Genomic DNA, 23301 nt, shown 5'->3' with positions numbered 1-23301 from the left:
TAGATTTGGGATATCAGTTTATGCTCTTACCCTTGCAATCAGCCCCAAGAAGACCCTTCAGAAGTGGCTCTGGCACCCACGAGGGCCCGTGCTCACACAGGAACAACATTTTTACTGCAGACATGAAAAAGTCTGGAGTTGCTGGTACAACAGCCAGCAACGTAACTAAACATCTCCATGCAGGCCATAGCCCTTCAGTTGTGAAGTTTATACTCCAAGGGTAGAAGAGTGTAACAGCCTTGCAGCCAGTCTTTGTCAACAAGAAGATGAACCATCACAGTTGCCTCAGGAAGCTGCAACTGAATTTTCTGGGGAAACCAACACACTGACACATTGTGTTACTGCCTACCAGTTTAACTCCATCCCTGGGTGGCCTGACGACATGGAAGTTAGTTACCACAGCCACGTTAACGCCGAGCACAGACCTCATATGAAGCCCTCCTGCTTCTCCTTGCTCTGAGAAGAAATGTGTGAGCCTACAAAACCCTCTCCAAATGTGTTGGGTCCTATGTAGAGCTACATATATCTGCAGTCCCACCACGTGAGTAACAGCTTACTGCAGAACTGAGAGGAAGAGGAGCTGAAGCCATCCAGTTCTAAGCTTCAGCACAAGATAAATACAACCAGCAGGTTAAATGTTTCCCTGCTAAGTTTAAGCAGTAGTAGCCAGGTGCTGGCACCGCTCAAGAAGGTTTCTGCTTGCACAATCATAATGGATATTTTACCCTTTAATGGCACCAGTCTTTTCATAGTATATATATTTTAAATTAAAAAATAAAGACACCGAACTTTTAGTAAAGCTCGCTCTGGGCCTTCCCTTGTTCCTCAGCTATCCGTGGTGGTTTTGCCATTGACAACAAAAAAGGAGGACCAGAGCCTTTAATGCCCTACTTTTAAGTGTTAATACATTTACAGAAGACTATACAAACAAGCGCTGAACAGCAATTATACATTATTAGAGCTTCACAATATTTGTACATGTTGCTAAAATAAAGCTGCTAAATGAAGAAGCTTTATTAGCTTAGAGTTTTTGGCTGCTGTTATTAAAAAATATATTTACCTGAAAGGAAATCCAAGTATTTAATTTTACAAACAATTTAAAATATAGCAGTAAGCAACATAAACTATTGCTTTTTATGTTTATACAATTTTTTTGGCATAACACTGCCATACAGTTACAGAAATATAAAATATATCTTTATAGTGCATTACAAATCCAGAAACTGGTTACCACTCCTACCACATACATATGGTATTGGTACTACCAAACATGCACAGCATTCTGTAATTAAACACTGCAAAGGAATACAGAGAAGAGAGCAGGATCATTCATAAAAACTGACATGTAGCTGTTCCATTTTGCAAGTAAAAATTACTGGGGTTTGGTTTTTTTCTTTTTACTGCATTTTTTTCTTAGAATACATTTTAACAATGAAGTCTACAATATTTCCAAGTTTTATCAGTGCAAAACTATACCTAATCATCTGTTGCTGAACTCAAACTGCATAAAGGGCAAACAACCATGGAATAGGTTAAAACACAGAAAAAAGAGCAAACAATGATTTGTAAACATGCTTCAGCAGATCCCAAAAATATAAGTGCCATAACCTTTTTTTTACTGCAAAACAATAATTTTCACATAGTTAGCCACAGTACTAAATACATTCAGTATATTTCACAATTAACTTTAATTGATGAATATGCCACTTGACTTGTAAGCGTGGTAGAATTAAAGTGCCAAGTTTCTAAGTAGGAGATTTCTTTCAGAACAATTTGCCAATTCTCACATTTGTTATTTTATAGCAAACAGCTTAATGCTTTTGAAAATAAATACAAAGGTGATTATAAGTGTAAAGCCACAGGAGGTATCTATTTAATTGATCTCTATAGCTTTTGAACTATATTTTAGGAGTCCATTAGGTATAGCATGTATTAAATATATTCTTTAAAATAAACTCTTGCTTTCCCCAATGGTCTTAAGTAAGAATACTTAAGAATGTGGGCTGTAAAAAGGAACAAAGCTTTCAGGAAAACAAATAGTTCATAGGCAATACAGAGCACAGAGTTGTTACAGAGAGACAATTTACATTCCTCTTGAACTGCATCTAAGTATCTATTAGTAGTGAATCTATGCTGTTGACCATGATGTGAATGGTGCGTGGGTTGCCCATACTTGAAGCCTTTTTGACACAGTCTTCATTTTCAGGCTCAGATGGCCATCAAAAACACCTTTTGAGCAGTTACTCCAATTGCAACTGGAACTGGGGACACGTACCAAAATAAGTTAGCAAAATGTGGACTGAGAAGTATGGTTCTCAGCAATCCTCAGATAGTACTTCCATCTTCTACATGATCGCAACATTACGCACATTGATGCTGGTGTATCCAAACCCAGAGGTACCTCACTAGATGTGGGCTAGGAATAGGTTTTGCCTTTGACTGATCTTGCTTTTTACACTGACAGAGAATAAATAAATAAATCAATCTGTTCTGCAGTTGGAATGTGACTTTTAATACTTCATACAAAAGGATTTTATGTGTAAATATTTATCCAGATGGGATAAGTAAGATAATATTGTCATCAACATAAGACAAGTTTTCTGCCTAAGCAGACATCTGCCTAAGGACAAAAACACAGGGCATTTTCTGCCTAAGCAGGTATTTTATCATTAGAATCTCCCACAGCTTTTAAAAAGTCTCTTGAAGTGGATTACTGTTCATCTTACAGTACTGTTAGTAACTGTGTCCAAATGCACTAACAATTCTTGAATAAAAGATCTGAGACAAACAAGAGAGTAGTTTTTCCACACAAAACATAATTAACACATGGAACTCACAGCCACAAGGGATTGTAGAGGCTGAAAGAAACCACGACTTCAAAAATGGAAAAATTCCTGGAGAAAAATGGGGTCACCTTATCTGTTCTTTGTTTCACACCACCTGTTGGTAGCCACTGCTGGAGCCACAAGGCTAGAAACTTTTTTGGTTCTGATCCACACTGGTAGTTCTTGGGACAATGTATATCATTAGCATGATATTCTTACACTTTCAGTGGCAAAATTTACCTCACATACTTGCATCTTATTTATAAATACAGCTTTTGTCAAGGAAATTCAATAAGATATGTTACCTACAATTATGGCACAGTAAGAATTACATTTTTCACTTAAGCATACATAATTTACTATAATTTGTAATCAATACCATCACAACTGTCAGGAAAAGTGCAAAAAAAATAAATTAAACATATATATATAAATTTAATTTAAAAACAAACTACAGCTGTTTTCCATTTAAATGTAGTAAATCTCCCCTGACTTACCTTACTACATCATCCATCAATATTACACAAAGCTTCCAAGGTCTGTAAACTTTCTGGTTATAGCACAGGTATATGCAACTGCAGATTATTAGAATTATCCTGGAATAATTCAAGGAGGCTTACACACTAGGTTACATGAAATACAAACTATGATTATACAAATACCTAACACATCAGACTGCTGCAATCTTAGAGCAGGAAACTGAGGAGCTGACCAAGCCAGGGAGCAGCTCTCAAAGGTTTACTGCAAATATTTTTATTATCATAATCCTTCAGGATTATGCCTTTAAATACAAGCAATATGGACACCAAGGACTCAGTTCTGCTCCTAGGTATGTGCACACACGTAACTGCTCTTCTTACCTGAATGATCTGTGGTGCACACCTCATGTACCTAAGCTTTCAGGCTCTACGCCAACACAGTATCAGGTACAGAGGCACAGCTATGTCCTGGACAGCAGGGCACAGAGCTGTAGCTCAGCTGAAACTGCTGCACTTTTGCATGACTTGTACCATTGCCTTCACCGAGGTGTGTGCACTCAGTAACGTTCTGTCAAGTTGTGCATTCATATCCTCTCAACATAGGATACTTGGTATCAAATTCACAGGTGTGTGCATATAGGCACTACTCCCACTTAACAGTACCAGAGGCTACTCAGATGTACTTACTAGGAATTAACCCCTGTATGGGAGGTTCTGTTCAATTAATAAATTATTAGCTCAGATTCCAGTAAAACGCTGGGCCAAATCCCTTTATTGCGGTAAGAACGCAGAAACCCCCGAACACTTAAGTGTGTGTAGAGTAAAACAAAAGCAAGTCTAACAGTGAGCAAATGTCCTGACTTTCTTTGCACATCCTCAGTTCCTGAAGTAATGAGTAAATAACTACGTACTGGCATTTATGAGAATACAATCATTTCAACATAGATTGTACTGTAAACCTGAAAGCCAATACTCGGAACCTTCAAGCACGGGGTTGCCAGGGCTACGATTCCGTGATAAAATGCATACAGTAGACCCACTTGATCCTCACAAATCTCAATGGGGTGCTACGTTGTAAGACTGCCCTGTAATGAATCCTTCTTTTAAACAATTGCGAAATCAGAAGAAACAACTCCCCCATGAACAGAGTGGTAAACTGTTACATTTTACATAGAGCATAATTTGTTAGTTAAAGCTGAAGTGTCCCATGGGAGTAATTCTGTTGATAAAGCTGTAAAACAAGATTACAGGGTGCAGGAGCTCACCTGACACAAAAACCCCTCACTTATCTAATCCCCATAGTTCTTTGTAGGCAACTGGTATGCCACTGCTCTTCTCACTTCCATGAAAATTGACAGAAATATACTGAGTTGTGGATTTAAAATAAATTAAAATATAATAATGCAGATGTAATAAGGACATGAGTCCCAAAGTTTTTGACTGTATTTTCAGATATACTAGGCCCTTAATGCAGAGAGTCCTGCCAGATTAAAAGTACATTAAGTACTTAATTATGACTGGAGAACCAGCAAGCATGTATAGGTGAAAGTTCTGACATAATAACAGAATACCATACTGCAGGGAAATCCCTTGGATGCACATCCCAAGAGCTTTCTGGTTTAAAATTAGAGCAAGATTTCTCTTTTTTTTGTTGTTGTTCAGTAGACAAAAGATGAAATATCACCCAAGGTCATTCATGTTCAAACTACAGTATAAATATAACAACATCCGCAGCATCCCTTATTTCACTTGAACACTATGCATTACTTTTTTTTTTTTTTAAGTGTTTAACCTTAACGCCAAAGTCCATAGACTGAAGTCTCTGTATAACTACGTATCTTATAGTTATGTTCCTTATACATGGGGTATAAATTTACGCTACGCCATTAAAGAAATTACTATGTAAAAACGCTATGAGGTTGGCATAATTAGGCACTCAAGAATTAAAACGTCATAGGCTGAACATAAAGTTGTCCTCCCTGTGTGTACGTGTGGAGTCAGCATCCTTCACTGCACGGACCAATTTTATCTCAGCATTTCCTGTCACCTTCTAAAGGTCAGAGGCAAACATGAACAAGGGGATCAGAGTTCAAGTCCAGGGTATTGTGAAAGGCTTCTCAGCACTACTCCAGCTTTAAAGAGGTGGTGTCTGCAGGAGGAATTCTCTGGGGCATTTCTGCTCAGGCAGACTTAAAGCCTCCTTCAGCCATCTGGGTTACCCTTAAAAAAATCCACTTGTTCCTTTCCTTACAAGTCAGAACAGGAGAAGGAGGGATACCTCTTCCCTCTTCCCTGCCTCTTTAGGATGGAAAGAGCCTAATCTTTGTCCACGGGTACCAAGATCTCCAACTGCCACTCTATTTGATCCCAAGAAAGAGCGCTACCTAGGAAAAGCAATGTACAATGCATTGCCATGATGGGAATTAGTGAAACAGAAAGATACAAGACATTTTGTCTATGCTCTGAAACCCCTGAAGACTTTGTCATTTTGAGTTATAAGACTTGGATAAAGTCCTGTAGCACTCTGACACTCAAACTGTAGTCAGCCACTTGCCTCATAACATTTAATCAAAAATACATTAAAGGCAGTGGATAATATATACACTTTAAATAGAAAATACATACAGAAGTTTTAGACTATTTGACGACCATAGAAAGCATGAGTTCTACCTGCATTATTTTTGAATTCATATTCTACACAATTAACTTTCTGGGTACTATCTTGTTTGACTGAATGGCATGAAGTCAGAAGAGGCTAACTGGGGAAAGCAGGCAGTCCTTCAGTGAAGAAAGTTGGGGAAGATCTTAATTGGCAAATGCTTACCTGCTGGGCTCCAGCCAGGCCACAGAGTGGCCTGCCTCAGGTTTCAGCCAATGAACAAAATAACATTAAAGCATGAAAGACCTCTGATAAAGAGCAAAGAGAGGAAACAGCTGGAAGGAAGCATCAGAACTGCCTTTCTCTCCCAGACCAGCAACAGGGGGTTCAGAAGATCCTGCCTGACAGGCCCAGTGACATTTTCTCTGATGACTTTGGTACTTTGTGATGAAGACACTGCTTTTCAACTGTCCCGAGGCTTTCCAGGTGCTGAACCCAGCCGGAGGAGTTGTTTGATTGCAGCTGATCAACAGAGAGCTTTCACAGCGAGACCAAATCTGAGTGATCACACAGATCCCTCCCCTCAAGTTAGTAGCAGTAACAACTGAGTCAAGAAAGAGAGAACTAACAGGGACTAAAAGTAGTCTAAAGTGCAACTTCCCTTGTACCCAAAAGCTGTGGATACAGTTTCATTGTAAGTTAAACTTTTATTCAATGTGCAATGATACCCAGCTGCATAGGACATGTTGATATCTGTTACTAAGTGTCTCCGACAAGGACGCTAATCTAAGGTAAAAGATGCTGTGCGAATATTGCCATTAAACATGAACGTAGTTCCTAAAAAAACATAGCCACTAGGGAGAAAACTGTGCTCTTGGAGTAATTTCTAGTTGTTTCATAAAAGGAAATCAACACAAAGTACATTAAAAGAAACTTAAAAATTCTGATGTTCCAAGGCTTCTAGTAAGTCACACTTTTTTTTTTTTCTAAATACTGGATGAATTTAATGGAAAAAAATAGATAAGCTTTTCTATGCAATCTGTCTGGGAAAGATAATGAATTTCTTAGCTTTGAATATACACGATTGTTTTAGAAAGCCACACCTGGCTGACTGCTGATAAGCTGAGGTTGAAAAAAATAAAACTAATCAACCTAAAAGAAGCCTAATCTGATGCATTTGCAGTAAGCATAGTGTCATGAACATTTTATTCTACACTAGATGGAAATTTCACCCAAAATGAAGGAGCAATGAATAATTTGCTTAATTCAATATGAAACATAATGACTTCTAACCTCAGACTCATGATTTGAGCTCATCCTTGTTTTTTGTGGTGGTCCCCCCTAAAAGTGTATCCTTATCAGGGTTATCTTGTAGATCTGATGACATGTTATTTGAAGAATTTTCAGTGTCACATAAATCCTTCTCTATAGTGCCTGTGTGATTTCCACAGTCATTGTTCAGGTTTTCATCATCTTTTTTGGAATGAGAAGCATCCACCTTTCTGTCTGAAGTATCATGAATTTCCTCTGATTTTGAAAGCTGACCGGTGTCAGTATCACTGTTCTTTTCACTGTTGTTCTGCCTAACAGCATCACAGTTCATTTCTTGTTCATCTTGGTCATTTTCTTCCCTGTTTTTAGTGAGTTCTACCTTTCTTTCTTCAGTTGTTTTACCAACTGAGCTTCCACTTGCCAGTGTATTCTTAGGCTCTTTTGGTTTCTTGTGTTTTGTAATATTGTGAATAGAAATTGGAGATGCTGGCTTTTTATTTGTTTTGCTTCCCTCTGACTTCTGTTTTCTTGGGGGTCCCCAGATAAAATGCTCTGAGGGTGTATAATGTTGCTGGGCAAATCTCAGGAGTTTCCTCCTTTCTCTTCGGTCTCTAATAGTGTACACAAAATATTCTAGAGCACTTTGCTTAATGTTGGGAATGGTATCTTCCACAAGAGCTTCATGGAGAATAAATTTTACCAGGGGAGATTTGAAACTCTCATATCCAAGCTCACCAAGACTTTTCAGAATTCGAGTGATTCTCAGGTAGTTGTGTTGAGACCTTTGGAAGAAAAGGGTGAAAAAAATCCATTGAATCAGAAAAAGAAACACCTTACAGATACAGAACTGGAACTGCAATTCCTCACTCCTTTTTATCACTCCAGGTGTGTACTTCAGACTTCTTGTACTTTTAACTTCTCACAGCTGCTGAAGCTTGCTAGCACCTCCTTTGCTAGGATGTTGTGAGTGAAAATAGTGTCTGTAAAACGCACTGAGGCAACGGGCTAAAAAAAAAGGTAAAATCAAAGTGTGTACTGATTTTGATTCCTTCTGCTATACGTATTCTTTCTGAGGAGAAGACCCAGTCGCTTTATAAAATATGGGTTTTGTAGTGTATTGCAGCTACAGAATAGGATTCATTGCACTATTTAAAAGCTGGGTCTCTAGGCTAGACTAGCTACCTGCACTTCTCCCAGTCAGTCCTGGGACAAAACCAGGTACCTCTGGAGAGCAAGTCCCACTGTCTTAAGATAAATGGAACAAACTATCTTCTGGAAGTGCTTGTGAAGAGCTCTCTCCCTCATAAAGTATGCCCAAGTAAACAGTACAACTTAAATGACTCAATTTTAGATGGCTAAGGTTAGGTAAAAAAAGTCCCAATTCCTGACTTAAAACTGGGTAGCTACTCACTGGTATTACAGGAATTACAGTGTAAAAATGTGCAGTGAGTAACATTTGGGCTTCCTGAAACGCTGTTTTATCTGTGGCCTGAGTCTGAGCCCACACTCATACAACATTTCAGTAAAATGAACAAATTACTCCCATTATTCACCAAAAATTATCCATCAGCAATTCTACCTACAAGCTTTCATTAGGATGGGAGAACAAAATACTGCAAGACAATGATCTTCAGCTCTAAGGTCAGAGGTATTAGGAAAGTAATCACAAGATATGAAAAGAGGTTTTGATACAACTCATCTGCATGGGACAAAATTCAGTGCAAACTTATGCACCACAAAATGCCAATGAAAAGCAACTAGTGTAATTTGCTGAAAGCTGGGCTAAAGTTTGACTTAACGTATGTCTAACCCTCTCCAGTTAAGCACTGCAGTTAAAAAGCATTAAATATATAATATTTCATGTTTTGAGGAGGGAGAGAAATCTTGTTATTTAGCTTCCATACAGGTGTGGAGAATTCTATTTTTCTCAAAAAGAAATGTGAATTCAAAGATAAGCCACTCATTCTTTCCATCTGAGAAGCAACACTTTGGGATCAGGTGAAAATGCATTCAGCATTGATAAATAAATTATTTTGGAACTCTGATCTTTTTCAGCACCATCTGAAGTTGTATTTTCAGGGAACTCAACATCCGTTAGACTGGTAATGGGTGAGAAGCACGATCAAAGAAGAAGGAGGAATGTACATATACAGACACAAACCAGGCATTAACTATTTCTTTTTCTCTTCCTCCTGGCAATCTTTGGAAAATATATCTTCCCTTTCTCTAGAAAACAAAAGGCTAAACAGATTCTATGGCAATTCTAAAGAGCGGAGTGCATGTCATTACTTACTCATTCAAATGTTGAAATCTTTCTTGCCAGTTTGCTGCTCGTGCTACGTTTCCAGTTTTATCAATTAGTTTTATTCCAAAAAACTCCAACATCATTTTGTATGCCAAAAGGAATCTTCTAATTGCTTCTTTTGTTTTCTTGAATTCCTAATATACAAAGAATACATCCAAAATTCTAAGTGGCACTAAAGCAAGTACTTCTGCATTGTATAAATCAACTCTACGTAACAAAACACAGTTATGTATCAAAATTAATATAATGGTTTGTATTGAGTTCAATTTGTATTACCTCAATTTCATATGTAGTTAATTCTTTAGCATAGAAGTTCAGACCTTGTTCTCTCAGTGGGAAAAGCCTGTTAAAAGAAAGAGCACATTACAGCTCACAGTATATGAACACTTCATCAAATTAATGCTTTGAAACAGAAATAGGTAATAAGCAACCAACCACTGTATGTAAGTGTGGTTATGCTCCAGTTTTTCATAGTCTCCTTTCCATTTATTTAGGACCTCTTCAATATAAACCCCTGCATAAAAGTAATTTGGAAACTGTTAGGTAGCCATCAAAACCAGCATTCAGCTACATAAAGTACATGTCACGTTAACATAATAATAGCACACACACTTTTAATTCTCTTTCACATACTACGTGAAATAAGGTCTATTACAGCCATAAACAAACACATTTTAATTCAACATTAATTTAGTTACTAAAACTTAATTAAAAGTAAGAGATTTATCAAATTTCAGTATAAACAAAACCAAATGACATACTGAGCTATTTACCAGCAGAGGGTATGTGACAATAACGTCTGTAAAATATACTTCCCCAAAAGTTATCGTGTCGTAGATGCCTTCATCACACTGACTGGTAATTAACAAACCACTTACAGAAAATATTGCGTGGTGAATCATCTGTCACTGCTTTAACATGACAAAACTCCACATGCATGCGCGCATGTGTGTACAGACACACATATTCTTAGTGGAATAAAAGCCTCAACAAATTACAAAATCTCCCGTTCCAGGAATCTCTCCAGTTGCAAATAATATTAAGATTGGGAAAATCCTTCTCTGTTAGCTGTAGCCAAGATTCTTGCTGCCATTGCTATAAGTTTGACCTTCGGTTCTCAGGTCATGCTCAACAAATGAGAATTTCAGCTTTCAGTGGTCTCAAACCAGTTGTTGAGTTCAGTCAGTTCCTCTTGGAAAGTCACAGTGATAGAAAAAGGGGACAAAGTACATGTGAAAGGAAATTAATTACTCTTCACACTGTGACCGTGCTCATGAAATTCAATCATGGGCCAGGGCACTTGTCCAGGCACTGCACAAAGTACGTAACAGGATGTTCCTTGTTCCAAAACCTGTACAGTCCCTTCCCATGAAGGAACTCTCAGTGTTAGCCTATTTCTACTCTGTAACCAACAGTTTTACCACTACCGCACAGCTTCTCCTAAAGTAAAATAGTCTGGGAACGGCCTAAAAAGCCCAAAGCCACAGGTAGATAGTCTCCTATTATACATCTGAGATCTCTCTCCCTGCAGTGAAAATTTCCACTTAGGTCTCAATGACAAAGGAGAACTCATTTGGTACTTTTCTTCAAGAAACAGAGAAAGCAGCCAGAGGGGCTGCTAAGGACATGGTGGCTTCCAGTGCAGGCAAGCCTGGAGAACGACCTTGCAAAGAGGATCTCCTGCCATCGCTGCACTGTATCCAACCTACATTTGAAGCATGGGAAAACACGTTGTTCAATTCCAGGGCAGAGACACAAACAGGCCAGCTCTAAGTCAGAACCACAAGCTAAACCTGTAGGTCACGGAATTAAGCTTCAGATCTAGTATTGCACTAGAAATGTCTTTGGTTTTTTTATTAACATTCCCCAGAAGTTTAGTCCCTAACATGGTAGCTTAAGACTCCTACTGTACACTCTCACAGACCCACAGACTTAGGTCAAGGTGGTGGCTAATCTTTCCCATTCTCAAGAAAAACTTCTGCACAACCAGAGGTCACAGCTATCAACACTTCAGCCTGCACAGTCTATCAGTTACTGCTGACACTACCAACTGTGGGTTTCTCCTAAAAAAATAGAAATTTTATTCTTTACAAATTTTAGGAGGGAAGCCCTCCTCTAGCTTTCACGACTGTCTCTTCTCATGGCTAATCCTCTTGAATTGCTCTTCCATTTTGCACTTTATAAGATGCCTCCCAACGTGGGAGGTTCAGGTGGACCTCAGTGCCCCTCTCTTTCTTTCTGTGTATGTTCTCTGTGCAATGTCTCCTGAATGTGCTACTTCTATACTGGTAATTCACAGATCTAACTCTTCCGGTCAAGCTAAAAACACAGCATCTGCCTGTGGGTATCTAGATACAACTCAAGATGATTAAAAGGAGGTCTTATCTTTCTTTCACATAACCCAACTTGTTTTCCCACTTTCTGAGGGTATTATGATATGTATTTTGCCTATAAACAGCTCTCATCTTCAACCTTTCGATATGTACGTCTTTTACATCCTTCTGTATAACACCCCTTCCTATCCAGCTTCCTATTAGAACTTTTGACATTTTGCATCTCAGCATCCTTTTTCCTGACCTTGAAAAGTGCCACCTTGTCACACTTACATCGACCCTGAATGGTGCTGGTAAGACCATGTTTCTAGACCACAGCTATTTTATATTGCCTCTTTTTTTGCTTTGCATTGTTCCATTGTGAAGCCCTTTTCTGCAACATCAAACAAAAACTGTACGCCTTCAACTTTCAAAGCCTTTTGTGACCTGTCTCTTCCTACCTTATCAGAACCCACTTGTTACTGTGAGACTAGTCCTGCCTCTGACAGGATCATGCCTCAATGGCAGCCTCCACGTCTTACTTCTGTACTCCAATCTGCACTTCGGTATTTCTTTCCAAGCTGCTCTCATGCTGAGAGGATCTTTTTGCAAACACCTTCAAAGTAACCTCCTCATGATTCTTTTAAAGCTCTCAAAAGCTTATTTTTGGCCTGCAAATTTTTTTTTTTTTTTTTTTTTTGCTAATGGCTAAGCTCTCGTGCCAAGACTCCTGTCTATCACTCTAACCAAGACTGTTTTATTGCCTCCTTCTGCTTCCCCATCTGTTTGCTACCCTCTTGTCTCTCATACTTTGACTGCAAACTATCTAGGGCAGGGCTTGTCATCTTTCAGCTCATCCTGTGTTTGTGCAGAACACTTCATATGAGGTTCCTGCTCCACTACCAGAACCACTAGGGACTTTGAGAAATGATTTTATTATTGTTATTATAATAATCTCATATGAGGTAGTTACAACACATTCTTTTTCCCTTACATAGTGCCAGGGATAACAACCTGATACCTGCCGCTCCTATTCAAGCAGAACAGCTTGTGCAGCACAGGGGAACAACTTCAACTTTGTTTAATAAAAGGTAGCACCACTACCGTAAAACAGTGGTACAAACAATGTTCCGTAACTACATTATGCTGAAAATGAATGAGAAAAGCACCACCTCCTGAGAGCAAAAGCCGACTGGTTTAAGCATAACCTGCTCCTGGGTTAACAACGTGCTACTCCAGCATGGAACGTTTCAAGTTGTACAATATATAACTATACATCTTTAATTTGTCAGCACCACAATTATCACTACAGTTTCACTTTGTTACTATTATTAGTATTATTCTTTCATTATCACTATTATTGCCACAGATTACTCACCATCAGGTTTAAATGGGATTTTATTTTTGTAAAAGCGGAGATTGCACAAGTCATTTTGATATCGAAGATCTTTAAAGTTCTGCTAAAAAAAAAGGAAATAGGACATTATCAGCCTACAAAATCCTATTAAGAGTATCCAGAAAGTGATACTGTGCTCTTGATAATGTGACGACAAAAACATTTCAGAGTTTTAGGAACCACAGTTTTACTCATGCCCTTAAAGACTCAGTTTAAGGATCTGCAAGTTCCTTCTGGCTGGTACCTTCTCCTACCAAGGCAGAGGTGAGAGCAGCAAGCATAGCAGTACCTTGACTTCAGCCCCAAGGAACTGGAGTGACAAATAACAGTAAGACCACAGTCTGTAGCCTACCGTTTTTGATGTTCAAGGCATAAGCCTGTTTCTGGGCTCCTACCACCATTCCCAGGCTTACACATCTCCCGTGTTTGCAGTTACACCTAGGATGAAAAGATGTTGCGCTAGTTTCACTCCTCTCCCAGTGGCATACGTTGGGCCTCTGCATCAGCTTTTTAATTCATTCCTTATACTTATCAGATACCACAAATGTTTAGGAACATCTAGGTTGTGTGTTGTCATCTACCAAAAAGGCAATTTTAACCACAAAATGTTCTTACTGGATACTGATGTCGGTACTTGTATAAATCCCTTGCTGCATAGAAGCTTCTCTTTGGCTTGGCTGTCAGCTCAGTTCCATCACCACTCTGAAACAGTTAGAAAGTAGATAACCACACACAAAACCAGCAAATTACATATTTGTGTAATAGTAAAATGATTATTTTTCATGATGGATTTCAGCACGTAAACAAACACAAGCCCACATATTTGCCTACCGCTTGGTCAAGCACTGAAAATCTCCCTGCTGAATACTTAACACCACACACTTCAAACCTAAATTAAAAAATAAAATAAAATAAAATACAAATGCAAGACTACAAAATGCCCTTCCACTGAGACTGAATCTGATTTAAATCAACAGGTGTATTGTAATTTCCAAATGTAAAACTTCAAAGTAACTTAGGAAGTGATGGCACAAGACAAAATAAGTAATCGAACATGAAGATGCAGAGATACTACTAATTTCAAACAGGAAATCATACTATTCGCAAAGGCTATTCGTCATGTGCACATTGACTAAATTGCTATCATTGCATCCTGTGGAAGAAAATGAATAGTCATGAACAAGCCAAACTGCAGTTCTAACACTTTCCTGAAACATTTTCTATTATTTGTTCCTCCAAACTTAAATTTAAAGCCTAGCAAGAAGAACCACTAAACCCCAAAACAAAATCCTGCTTAGGGAAAACACCTATGTACAAGAAATCGTACTGGCCCCGAGCTGTTTGGAAGCTGTGACCTGAAACAACCAGAGCTCATCAAGGTCAAAGGAAATAATCCCACTGACTTCAGAGAACACTTGAAAAAGCTGCATGCATTGAAGAACAAGAGAATGAAGTATTAGTTTACAGAACTTCAACTTGCTATCGACAACTTTATTTTCTTTGTAATTTCTTTTAACCTTACTGCAACAAAGGGTTTTGCATTCCTCAATCTTGTAAAACGAGTCTCTACACTAAAACCAAAGGCCAAATGAGAATGAAAAAAATCATTCTGCTCCTTGCATGTAACAGGTTAAAGTCAAGCCTAAAAAGGGAAGTTCCCTGTGAATGCACTGGACGAATGCCTGTATCACTGCCCATCCAGTGGCTTGTCAATAGCACATTAATGATGAACAAGCAGCTGTTTTCATTTTTCCTATTGCAAGGCCAGCTTTGACCGTACCTATGGCCAAAACCATGCTTACTTGAACAAGCAACACGCCTTGACACTCAGTTACCGGGCATCGGTACCACCGTGTATCCAGCAGAAGAGGGGTGAACACTTATGCTTATTTAATTTCGCACTGTTTCTGAATCAAGTATAAATGTCATACAGCCAACAGGCTAAAAATCAGATCCAGCTGGTCCACCCCGCATTCAATTCGAAATCCAATAAAATTATCGGCAAAGCAACCCTGTATTTCTTTGGGGTCGGCATTTTCAAAGGTTCCCAAAAGACAGAAACTTGCTCTGAAAATTCCTCACCTCGGAGCCGCGAATCCAGCACTCAGACCTTTAGCCCGTGTCATTAAGAGGCCAAGTGCAGGCTACATGTAATTGAAAGCAGCACCTTCCCTAGAAACGGCAGCAGCGGGACTGACAGCGGCCCCAAGGCCGCAGTTTTACCCCGAGAGCAGGCACGGCGGCGCCGGGGCTCACCCGCGCTCCAGCCGCAGGGCGCGCTCACCCCCGGCCGCGCTGCGCCGCCCCGGCCCGCCAGCGCCGCGGGAGCAGCGGAGCGGGGCGGCCCCGGCCCGGCCCGGCTCTGCCTGTTCTCCGGCGCCGGGGAGCGCGGCCGAGCACCGGCAGGAGCGCCCGGCCCGGCCCGGCGCCGCACGGCGCAGCCGCCAGCGCGCAGTGCCCGCCGCCCCGCCGCCCCGCGCCTGCCCCCCGGCCCGCCGCGGCACGGCCGCGCCCGGCGCTGGCGGTACCTGCTCGGGGCCGGCGGCGTCCGCCTCTGCCCGCTCGCCTTCCTCCGGCGGCGGGGACGGGGGCGGCGGGGGCTCCGGAGGTCGGCAGTCTGCGGCGGGCAGCTCGGCCGGCTCTTCCCCGCCTCCCGCGGCGGTGCACACCCCCTCCTGCCGCCTCGGCTCCCCGCCGGGCTCCGCCGCCTCGGGCTCCGAGTCGGTCTCCCAGGTGGAGTCGCAGTCCTCCACCGTGGTGGGCTCCTTGAAGCTGACCCCGCTCAGCAGGCTGCCCATCGGGCAGGGCCGGGCCGGGCCGGGCCCGCCGCCGCCGCCGCGCCGCCCGGAGGCCGCGGAGGCCGAGGGCTGGGAGCGGCCGCGGGCTGCCTACGGCTGCGGCATGGCGGGGCGGGGCGGCGGCCGGGGCTGCTCCCCCCCCGGCCCCGGCCCACGGACACGCGCGGGGCGGAGCTGGAGGCTCCGGGATTTCCACAGGAGACAGGCGCGCACGCCCCGTCCCCCTCCCGCCCGCAGCGCCCGGCGCGCCCAGCCCCGGCGGCGGGCACGGCCCCGGCGGTACCGGGGCGGCGGGCACGGCCCCGGCGGAACGGGCCGCCGGCACCGCGGGGAGGTGCGGGGCGTCCCAGCGCCACCCGTCGCCGCCGCCGCCCCGGCCACCGCGGGACGGTGCCGTGGGGCTGGGGCGGCCCCGTGGAAACCCATGCCCCGGAGGGAAACGGCGGGCATGTCCCCTCCGAGGAGGTGCACCCCGCGGGGGTCTCTCCTCTTGCAGGAGACCTGGGTGTCCCCTGAAGGGTTCCGAGACAAGCGAGGGAGTGCGGCTGTCACGGAGAGGAGCGGGTGCAGCTGCCCGGGGCAGCGCGCTGTGCAGCAGGTGCTTGTCTGCTGACAGAAGCAGCCGTGTTACCGGCAGCGTGCAAGCACAGGCTGGCCACTAGACACGGAAAGGGCGGCGGTGAGGTGGACCTCAAGGAATATACAGGTGCCAGAGGAGACAGGAATGGAGGGGGCAGCAGTGTGGTAACCAGCCAGTTTCAGCTGCTCCTAAAACGCCTGAGAGTTTGGGGATAACACTGAGGTGACATTCAACGGTCCATTTGGCAGGGGCGTTAGCAGTGCATTTTGCGTTTGGCTAGAGCATGCCTTTTGGACAGAAACGCTGCCTAGAGCAAAGACCCGATGAGCTGAAGGCTTAGCACATTGTTCCAGTGGCTGCTCTCACCCTCATGACTGAAAATGCATTCTTCATTTCTAACCTGAATCGTCAGGCTTCAGTTCACACGCACAAATTTCTGCCTTTTCCTTAAAGACAGTTCTGTGCTGTCTGGTATGTTGCTGCTCCTAAAGATGGGCACTATCATCAAATCACCTCAGTCATTGTCTTGGCAAACCAAACAGGTCGAGCTTCTTCAACCTCTCACCGTAATTTACCTTCCCCATTCCATCACTCATTTCTGTGCCCTTTTTTCTGCTGCTGCTTCCATGTTCTAGCATCCTCTTGAAGTGCAGGTACCAACCTTTCAACTGGATGTCAGGAATCATCAGTGTGGAGGTGGCATCATCTGTATATTCTTGTTTCCCAATCCACTCTATAAACTTAAAGATCGTTTTAACTCAAGTTTACCACAGCATCATGCTTAGCTGCATTCGTGTCACCCTTGCACAGAACCCTCCTCCAGGTTCATTTGAAGTGTGTGGGCTGCACACACACGGACACCACGGGTGGGGAATGGCTGGGCACACCCTGGTTGTCAGGCCGTGTTTCAGGGAAGCTTATTTGTAGTTGCAGCTCACCTAGATGCAGCCACAGCTGCACGGCTGAGCTATGAGCCTGTCCTACAGCTCCATCTGCCTCAGGCGCCCGTGCCTCTGCCTCCGCGCACCATCGTCACCTGCCTTGGCCAAGACAGTTCTCCTCTGCTCCTCGTGGAGACTAATGAAGCCTGCTCAGCCTTTCCAACACCCCGTAGCCACCATCGTGCCCACTGCTGCCCTCCTCAGGACCCAGCTACTTGCACTGGGTCCAAGATCAAACCTGGTGGTCCCAGCCAACACCCCAACCCCAACGTTCAGTTCACCCCCACCCACCCACCCCCTCCTCCTATTTTAGCCCCAGTACCGGAGGTGGTCCCTGTTCCACAGTAATGGTTGGGGCAACAGGATGGTCATACACAAATCGGTCAATCTTGCTCACTCTTCCAGTTTGGAAATGTCATTCAGGGATACTTGCTGAAGGATTTAAGAAACAGGACATTTACTTAACAGTCTTTACCCTGACATATCTTCCCAGCTTTATGAAAAATCAAAGCTTTAGAAACCTCCAGTACAAGAGGTTGCATCTGATCCTTGATTTCAACAGCTATCAATGGACCTGTTCCTATACCATTTACATATGCTTTTCACCTCTGTTACATGGCGAAACAATGCTACAGTCTAAATACACGTTTGTGGTCTGACCTTTGGAGGAAGGAGAAACAGCACGGACAGTAGAATATGACCAACCGAAAAGCCTTGTTGCGGCCTACTAGTTTGTGCTGCAACAATTGGTGCCCCGTGTGAGGCTAACTGAGTTGGGCTCCCACTACAACGTCCTGGACTTCCCCACTGGTGTGGTCCGGTCACAATGGTGACAGATGAGGATGACAATGAGCTGAAGGGCTACCAGGGGTACTTTCAGGACTGGTGGGACTGGACCCTGGCAAAGGCTTTTCAGGGCAGTGTGGGGCTGCCAGTGGCCTGTGTATACATTGAATTATTTGACTGTGCCAGCCGGGAAAGTGTCCTGTGATTATCTCGCATTTCTTGTCTTTGCAGGGAGGAGATCCTCCTACTCGAGCAAAGGTCTTAGTGCGAGACCTTCAAATGGGAAAATGGACAGGCCTGTGGGATTAATTACCTGGGGATGTGGGTGTGCTTGTATCTCCACAGATGCAGGGCCACGGTGGCTTCCCGCTAGGTGTGTTAAGCCTGTTTTAGATCCTAGAATTGACAAGAGAACATCAGATACCGGCTGTTCCACAGACCCCTTGAGAGGGGAGTCACAACATCTGGGTGACCCTGATGTGGAGCCTGCATGAGATGCAGCTTTGTGCCTTCTTAACTCAGCCTGAACAGCCTTTCCACACATCCTGCCAAGGGCCCTACAACGGATGTGAGACACAGCCTTTTCGGTTAAAAACAAAAAGGGGGAATTGTAGAGGAGTGAAGGCAGTGGGTTGATCGACATGGACGATGTGCAGCTGTAGCTCATTCCTCCTAAGTAGTTAAATAGCCCTGAGGAGGGTGGGAGAGGGGGTTGGATGGAGAAGAGGCAGTGTGGCCTGGTTACTGGAGGAAGAAGAAACAGCATGGACAGTAGAATCTGGCCAACAGTAAGTGTCTTGTTGCAGCTTACTAGTTTGTGCTGCAACACATGTTATCTAGTATATATTTTAGAATATAAAGTGTAGCTTCATTTAGTGCCGGTTAGTTCTTTTTTTAATGAGAACCAGAGTATGATCCATGTTTACCTTCATGCTACTCACAATTTTATATAACTCTGTCACTTCAATACCTATTGTTTTTCTTCCAAGATGCAAAGGCCTACCCTATTCAGCCTTACCTAGCATGAAAGCCATTTCATCCCTCTGTCATGCTTGTGACCTTTTCCTGTAGGTTTTCCAGCTCTACTGGAACTCTTTGAAATGTGATATCCAGGAATGCATGTAGTATACAGGAAGGTTCAGCCTTATTCTTGCCAGTGGACAGTGTTTTAATAGGGAATAAAAAAATCCACATCAAGAAGGTACAAGAAAGGTTATAAGAGGGCAAGCAGTGAGGCTGGATGCTAGAGCTGCTGGGAGAACACAGTCTTTGATAAAAGTCATGCTTATGTCTTCCCAGGTTTGGAGTTATTCCCTCTTTTTTGGCCTTATCTCTTCCCATAGTTTGAAGGAACTGAGGAAATTCTGATGCCTGGAACCCATTTGTCTTGATTGCCTGCTGACTAGCTACTTCCATTGACCAAAATCAACTGGTCCCAGTATAGACCTCCACTGCTACAGCTTTTGTCAATGCTCCCTCACGTTGACTGTGTTTATACTAAGGACAGCGGAGCCTCAAAAAACATGCCTTGTGCATGCATCAAAAATCATGTGAAGGTTTTGAGGGTATTTACTTTGCATGGCAATTAATCCTACAAACAAAAGATCTTTTTCTAAGAAAGGTCTGTCTCTTGTGCAAATAACTGCACCTTATTATAGAAAGTTCAGTTCTACCTGAAGAGCAAAACTGTCAGCTGAATCTCATCGCAGAGCTTTAGCAGGATTTTTAAAGGATCTGGATCTCAGACTGCTGATGAGAACTAGGAGTCAAATTAATTGACTTGGTGTTGCTATGGGAAGCCAGTGCCAAGAGCAGAATGCTGCTTTGACATACAGTAATCCATGCTACCAAGATGATGTGGTGGACTTTCCTGAAGTACTGGGGTGTATTTTTGAAGTTTCTTAAGTGTTGTCAGGAGCTAGGAATACCATATTGCTTGCAGTCTACGGAAGAAGTGACAGAAATGAGGCTAGCTGAAGCCTAATTGACCAGTGATGGCCTGCCGGGGTGGTGGAGGTTTTCCTAGCCAAGCAGAAATGCAAGGCATTATTCACTGCTATAAAGGAGCTTATCAACAGGTAGGCTAGAAGAACTCTCAAATTAGAAACTGAATTGACTGATTGTTGGTATGGCACTATAAAAAAAGGCAGTAGCACCAATGATGCAAGTCTTCAAAACGTTTCAAATACCCATAAAAATAATTTCAGTTTTAGCTGGAGTCAGCTCTCATGCAATTGGTTTTCATCCTTTAGCTTATCATTGGGCAGTGGCTAATTTCTAAGTGAGTTTGTGCAGGAAAGGAAGATTAAACACCTCTTATGATCAACATCCAGCAAGAATCACTAGTTAGACAGCTATGGGACATCCATTTTGTACCTATTGAGACCTGGGTGCACTGCTGTGCAGCTGAATGAGGAACAAAGAGTTCCTCCCCTTGAAAGAGTCATCTGATGTTTTTGTCACCAGTTGCTGACAACTGTCTCTTAGCTGCCCAGAAGGATGTGGGTTGGATCTTTTGAAATAAGAATACTCCAAGCTTTGGATGTGGTGGGGCAGGTCGGCACTTTGCTAGGTGTGTGCATTTTCCCCGTAAACAATGTCTTCTTTCACAGCTGCAGCTTGCTGCTGGCTTTGGTTGTGAACTAGAGGCAGTCAGGATTCATGGAGAGGCTCTACCTACCACCTTACATGGCCTCTTAGGGTGGTATTTGAGAGCTTGAACAGATCCCCACAAGACATATTTTAATAGAAAAATTAAATAATTTAAATTATCTCACAGTTGTAACTGGTAGTCTTTGTTGAGAAGGTGGTGAATTTTTTTGCACTTGAGTTCACCGAAGTATTCCAGTACCACAGAAGATAACTAAGTGCTAAAGATATAAAGATAGGAGGACCTGTTTCGATCAAATAGTCTGACTTCTGCCTAACACACCAGAGGTGTTCTTACCATACCTATTTTTGAAGAACAATAGAAGACCTAGGGAACTGCAAACCACTATATATCAAATGCAGACTTCCATAAAGTTTATAAAAAAAAAAAAAAATCAGCATCTGACTTCTGGTTATATAACTTTATATACATTTTAAACAGCATGGATTAGTCGATATTATTTTTTTTTCCTTCTTTCATGAGGACCTGATTTTAGAAAGACTTCAAAAGGGAAACCACATCACTTGCTGGAAGCTAATGCTGCATGTATATCAGTGTAATAACTGTAAGATTTTATTAAAAAGTAAATATGAGGTAATTGTAATACTTCATTATCTTGGGAGGATATTTTGAATAGAATACTGGAGAGGTCAATTAACAACTGTGGAGAGCCTTACCAACCCAATATTAAGGTGATATAAAGCTGGCAGGGGTTATGACTCCTTAGAGGATATGAGTAGACTACAAAACTGCTTTGATAAATGGCAGAAGGTAGCAAAATAAATAACGCTGGTAAAATGAAGTTTAGTTGAGGTAATGTGAAATGATTAGTAATGGATACTTAAACATACAAGGTGTAGATTTTAGAAATGCAGAAAGGCAGCAATACAGGAGAAATATCTGGGAGTTACAGTATTATTTACATACGCAGAGACAAAGGTCTGAATAAATTTAGACACCAACGTATATTTGGGCAAGTGTCTGAAGTCAGACAGGTATGACAACGTTTTGTATGCAATAGCTGCAGTTGGCTGGTATTTTAATGGGGTTTGTTACCTTGTTGGCTTATTTTTGCAAGGCACTGGCATTGTCAATGAAAATCTGACTATGGTGAACCTTAATTCTCTTCTTTAGTTCAGTAATGCCCCAGATTGCTAAATGCCAAGCTTGATGTAGTGTCTGTGGAAGGTGAATCTAATTTATAAAGTTCTCCATAATTTTCCTCTAGTGAATGTCATTGGAAATGATTAAGTAACTGAAACTCAGAAGTCAGGTTGTATATTTGCCTAAATTTGTTTCTACTGAAATCTAAAGTTAATTTGCAGAGAAGAAAAGACTGCATATAGACCATGCTAGGCATTACAGATCAGTGTATTAAGCTCACTAAAGCCAGTGGAAGTTCTTCCATTTTTTGCTGGGTTACGATTACAACCCTAAAGACATTAACTAAAACCCTGTTTATTGGAGTGTCTTGTACTATAGGGCTCTGTAAAACATCACCACCAAGGTAAGCCCAGAATAAAAGTGTATTACCTTAAAATGGTCTGTCAAGGTGGCCAGAGAAGTAGTCTCAGTCTAGTCCTTAAGCCTCTAGGGTTCCACTCAATCTGTTCCAAGACTGGCCTTTCAAACACAGCACAAGACTGCAGCCAGTTTCTTGAGAGGAAATTAATCCAGTTGTAGGACACTGACAGTTGCTTGTTTAGGCCACGTCGCACCCTACATCACCCTTGTGAGGCACGGAAACTGGCTGCCTGGGTTTGCATGCTCAGCTTTCCTGCAGTGGGGCTTGACAATGGTGCATCAGCGAGTCAGCTGCCTGACACCACTGATAAATAGTATTTACTTGCCAGAAATTCACACAGGGTTAGGTGATGCCATTAATTTTGCTGAAGGGATCCTGGACTGCACCAGGCAAGCTAGTAATTTTGGCAGTGGAACCTAGAAAGAGATTCTTCCTGAAAGACAAACTGAGAGTGTGATTCAGGAGCTCAAATGTAGGCATCCAAGCGCCCTCGGACATGCCTTCATGTATCCATCTTCTGCTGCAGGAGGGTACTGGTGCTCCGTAGGTCCTGCAGTGTAGCTGCCAGGCCCATGCAGATGTCTTGGCTACTCTAGACCTTCTCAAAGGGAACAATACACCTACTAGATGTATGCTTATCACATATAGGTACAGGCCAACTGTGCCTGTAGATGACTGGTTGGTTCACTGAATCACTTGGAAAGCATGGACTGTATTAACCAGAGTTCCATTTATCTAATGGAGGTTTACACCTGTAGTTAGCTTGTAAGCATACATCTATGTGTAAACAACTGAATTTAGATGTTTTATTACGAACTCGATCCTGCCCCTAA

The 23301-nt window shown here is 42.5% G+C and overlaps 1 protein-coding gene across 2 annotated transcripts; it reads right to left on the bottom strand.

The window, feature by feature from the left end:
* Nucleotides 1-864: 864 nt before the first annotated feature.
* OGFRL1 (opioid growth factor receptor like 1) lies at nt 865-16145 on the bottom strand. 2 transcript variants are annotated; one of them, XM_055714275.1, is made up of 7 exons: nt 15717-16145; nt 13804-13890; nt 13171-13249; nt 9916-9994; nt 9757-9823; nt 9469-9614; nt 865-7957 (listed from the first exon to the last, which is right to left on the bottom strand). In XM_055714275.1, exons 1-7 carry the CDS (start codon nt 15984-15986, stop codon nt 7204-7206), a joined length of 1482 nt encoding a protein of 493 aa, XP_055570250.1. In that variant the 5' UTR covers nt 15987-16145; the 3' UTR covers nt 865-7203. The 2 variants fall into 2 exon arrangements, with proteins under 2 accessions (XP_055570250.1, XP_055570249.1); XM_055714274.1 differs by having other exon boundaries at nt 13171-13252; nt 15717-16144.
* Nucleotides 16146-23301: the final 7156 nt, after the last annotated feature.

The sequence above is a fragment of the Falco cherrug genome, chromosome 6, assembly GCF_023634085.1.
Source record: "Falco cherrug isolate bFalChe1 chromosome 6, bFalChe1.pri, whole genome shotgun sequence".
Classification (NCBI taxonomy): Eukaryota; Metazoa; Chordata; class Aves; order Falconiformes; family Falconidae; genus Falco; species Falco cherrug.
Note: the sequence above shows the minus strand (reverse complement) of the source record. Positions and strands in the feature narration are given on the sequence as shown.